Below are 3626 nucleotides of genomic sequence, written 5' to 3'. Positions count from 1 at the left end.
AAAGAGAGAATCTCTTTCTATAAGACTCTCGTCAGAAATTCCTAGCCCGTTAGAAGTGGGCGAGGAGAAGAGAAACACCGATCTGAGCAGCAGATCCACAAGAAGAGAGGCTGCATTGGATCAGACACAGAGAGAGAGAGAGAGAGAGAGAGAGAGAGAGCGCTCTGCGAGTGGATCTGATTCTCCTCTGAGAGAGGTGAAGCAAAGGAGGGCGAGATGGGTCTCTCTTTCACCAAGCTGTTTAGCCGGTTATTTGCGAAGAAGGAGATGCGCATTTTGATGGTGGGTCTCGATGCGGCTGGAAAAACCACCATTCTCTACAAGCTCAAGCTCGGCGAGATCGTCACCACCATCCCCACAATCGGTTATTTTCTCTACTTCTTTCCGATTCTGTCTTCTGTTCAATATTTGGAAAAGATGCGAAAGGTATTGTGTTTAAATATTTAGAAGATAAGAATATTGTGATACTGGGGTTTTGCCTAGTCTTTGGTGTTCATAGGTACCAGGGAAATGAGCGTCCCATTACTTAGATCTTCTCTTTTTCAAAAGCGATGACAGTTATCTTCTTTTGTTTGCCAGTGTGTTTAGATCAAGGTTTTGATTACTCAAGCAATCTGCCAGTCCCTCAGAAAAGCTATTTATTGTTGTTTATTGATCTCCAATATAATTACTTTGATGAGTTGTGCTAGCCATTTTGACTTGTCACAAAGCTATCGAAGGTAGAAATGTTCTTTGCACTGCAGTATATGTGCTATAGAACTGGCTTTTAGCATCTTGTTTGTGTTTCTCTTCTCAAAGATGACACAACGGCTCTAGACAACACTATTTACAGATCTTGACATGTGGTTGTGAACTTGTGTATTGGCATGGTGCGCTTCCATATCGAGGCTTTTAAGCAGCCCGACTCACAGAAATCACTGTGTGGTTCTGTTTGTGGATTATTAGGTCTTTGAGTTCTGTTATGTTTCATGTCAATGTCTTGCTTCAGTTTCTTACATGATTATTAGGTGGACATTGGAGTTTTTATTTGTTATCAGCATTTCTTTTTGACAGTTTTACTTATTCACTGCATTTCATGGCAGATCAAACTTTGGGGAATGATTGTTGAGGGCATGGTAGAACCCTTTTTTTGTTTTTTCAGTTCTGCCCGTGTTCTTTCTTACAAAATTAGATTCTGTCTCTTTGGTTTATTGTTAGTACTGTTTGTCATCATCTTTTCATATCATGGAATTTTTTTTGGCACGGAAACCCAATTGTGGTGTAAATATTAGAGCCTTAAATAGTCAGGATGTAAAAGAGTAACTGCTTGAAAATGTTTACTGCAAATTTTCTGTAAGTTGTTTTCTACTTCTGTTTTTTTTTCATGTTAATGTGACATGAATGTTTCGTGAATCGACACACACACACACACACACACACACACACCCACACTCACACGCTCTCTCTCTCTCTCTCTCCAGGCTATGTGCTGCATGTGGCTTGAAGTTTGTACTTTATGTATAATCGTAGTGTATTTGACTTTAAGGGACGTGTTGTGCATCTTAGAGCTCACTAAGAATTCTTCCTTGTTTTTGGAGCAGGATTTAATGTGGAAACTGTTGAGTACAAGAACATCAGCTTTACAGTTTGGGATGTCGGAGGCCAAGACAAGGTAAAGATCCAAAAAGAATTATGAAATGTATAAGGCAATCAATTGGAAATAATAATGCTTTGTGTGCTTTTGAATAGATTCGACCTTTGTGGAGGCACTACTTTCAAAACACCCAAGGCTTGATCTTTGTGGTGGATAGCAATGACAGAGATCGTGTGGTGGAAGCCAGGGATGAGCTTCATAGAATGCTTAATGAGGTTTGTTGACTTTTAAGCAAGATCATTGTGCATCTTATTATCTCCAAATTTCACCTTGTAAAGAGTTTTCTCTGGATTAGTTACAAATGTGACAGAAACTTAGTACGCAAGCTGATGTTTAAATGAATGCTCACATGTGTGTTTGTAGCAATATCGATGCCTAGTTCCGGACCCTCTACTGGCCACTGATCTTCGTAGTGTGTTGTAGTATGTAGTTATTGCTGTGCTTGATGGAACTGATGGTTATGTGGCTTGTGGATGACTCAGTTTATATAACTATCCTTCTCTGTTAAGCATTTGCTGAAATCATTTTGATACATTTATCCTCTCTGGACGTGTCACAAGCATGCCCAACATGATTGGCTAGTTCATGATTTGCTGTCCCATGGGTCCACATAATTGTAAACAACATCAATTTCTTTTGATGTTTACTATGTGTGTGCGTGTGTGGTGTGTGTTGTGTTTGGGAGCATATGTTAGTACATAGTTCTACACCCATTATTGGGCACAGATGATGTTAGTGGGCCTTGGGGATGTCGTGGTATTTAGTCAATATTATGCAAGATGTATTTAGTCAATATTATGCAAGATGGAGCTGATGGTTATATTGTCTCGTGGGTGACTACCACGGGTCTATACCTTGCACTTTCCTTCAAAGGTGAATCTGGGCTTATCCTGGATTCATCTAGGTATATCTTTTGATGTTTACTATGTGCCAAGGTAGGTGTATGTCAATTCTGGTATGGTTTTATCTTTTACAAATTTTGTCGTGTGCCAATAGGATGAGCTGAGGGATGCTGTTCTTCTCGTCTTTGCAAACAAGCAAGATCTTCCGAATGCTATGAATGCTGCTGAGATTACTGACAAGCTGGGCTTGCATTCTCTCCGCCAGCGCCATTGGTATGTTACTTGGGAACTAAATATCTGATGGTCTCCTAAGTCTGTAGTAGGAGAGACTTTTAGAGTTGTGCAAGTGTTTATCCTAGTCGAATTATGGTTGTCATCCTGTCCGCTTCACTTACCAGGTACATTCAGAGCACATGTGCAACTTCTGGAGAAGGACTTTATGAAGGCTTGGACTGGCTTTCGGGCAACATTGCTAGCAAGGTCCGTTTCTGAAGAGGCTGGTTCGAATACCGGGGATTCAATCAAACATACTTGTTCATATCATGCTTGGGAATGGTCAAGCTTTATGCATGCTAATGTTTGCTATTATCACTTGACAGGCTTAAGCTGGAAAAGGCTGCTGCTGCTGCTGTGCAAACTCAAGGTTGGTTTGGACGTGGTTGTGGGCTCTCATGAAAATAGATTGAGCCAATGGGTGTTGCTGTGATAAGAGGCTTTCCATTGCCCCAGATTTTGTACTAACTATTTTTTCAATGTTGGTTATTGCAGTTTTTATTGTGTGTCTCATGTTGATTTTACATCTGCCGCACTTTTTCTGTTAGGCATTTGAAGAGCTTTTTCATGGTTTCCATATGCAATGTGTTTCCAGAGATTAATCATGCTTTATATATATTTTTTAGTGAGCATACAGTTTATTTGCTAGGCATCAAGTTTGCTATGTGGTGCAGTCAGATCATAGGGTAGGTATTGAATGCAGGTGGCAGGTTTCCAGTGCCCCTTGTATCATGGGGTATGAGGTCAAGACAGTCGGATAGATCTATGAGGTCTTTGGGATTGTTATTTTGGCGTTAGAAGTTTTATAATTTTTCTTTTTCTTCTCCTCTCTCTCTCTCTCTCTCTCTCTCTCTCTCTCTCTCTCTGTGCGGGTGGTT

At 40.4% G+C, this 3626-nt stretch overlaps 1 protein-coding gene across 2 annotated transcripts; it reads left to right on the top strand.

The window, feature by feature from the left end:
- On the top strand, nucleotides 1-3247 carry LOC147433808 (ADP-ribosylation factor). 2 transcript variants are annotated; one of them, XM_086490414.1, is made up of 6 exons: nucleotides 1-364; nucleotides 1581-1651; nucleotides 1729-1848; nucleotides 2630-2748; nucleotides 2874-2955; nucleotides 3075-3247. In XM_086490414.1, the coding sequence occupies exons 1-6, from the start codon at nucleotides 217-219 to the stop codon at nucleotides 3078-3080; spliced, it is 546 nt and encodes a 181-aa protein (XP_086346540.1). In that variant the 5' UTR covers nucleotides 1-216; the 3' UTR covers nucleotides 3081-3247. The 2 variants fall into 2 exon arrangements, with proteins under 2 accessions (XP_086346540.1, XP_086346539.1); XM_086490413.1 differs by lacking the exon at nucleotides 3075-3247 and having other exon boundaries at nucleotides 2874-2967.
- Nucleotides 3248-3626: the final 379 nt, after the last annotated feature.

The sequence above is a fragment of the Adiantum capillus-veneris genome, chromosome 19 (assembly GCF_014529385.1).
Source record: "Adiantum capillus-veneris isolate H3 chromosome 19, ASM1452938v2, whole genome shotgun sequence".
Lineage (NCBI taxonomy): Eukaryota > Viridiplantae > Streptophyta > Polypodiopsida > Polypodiales > Pteridaceae > Adiantum > Adiantum capillus-veneris.
This window is presented reverse-complemented; position numbering and strand designations above follow the sequence as displayed.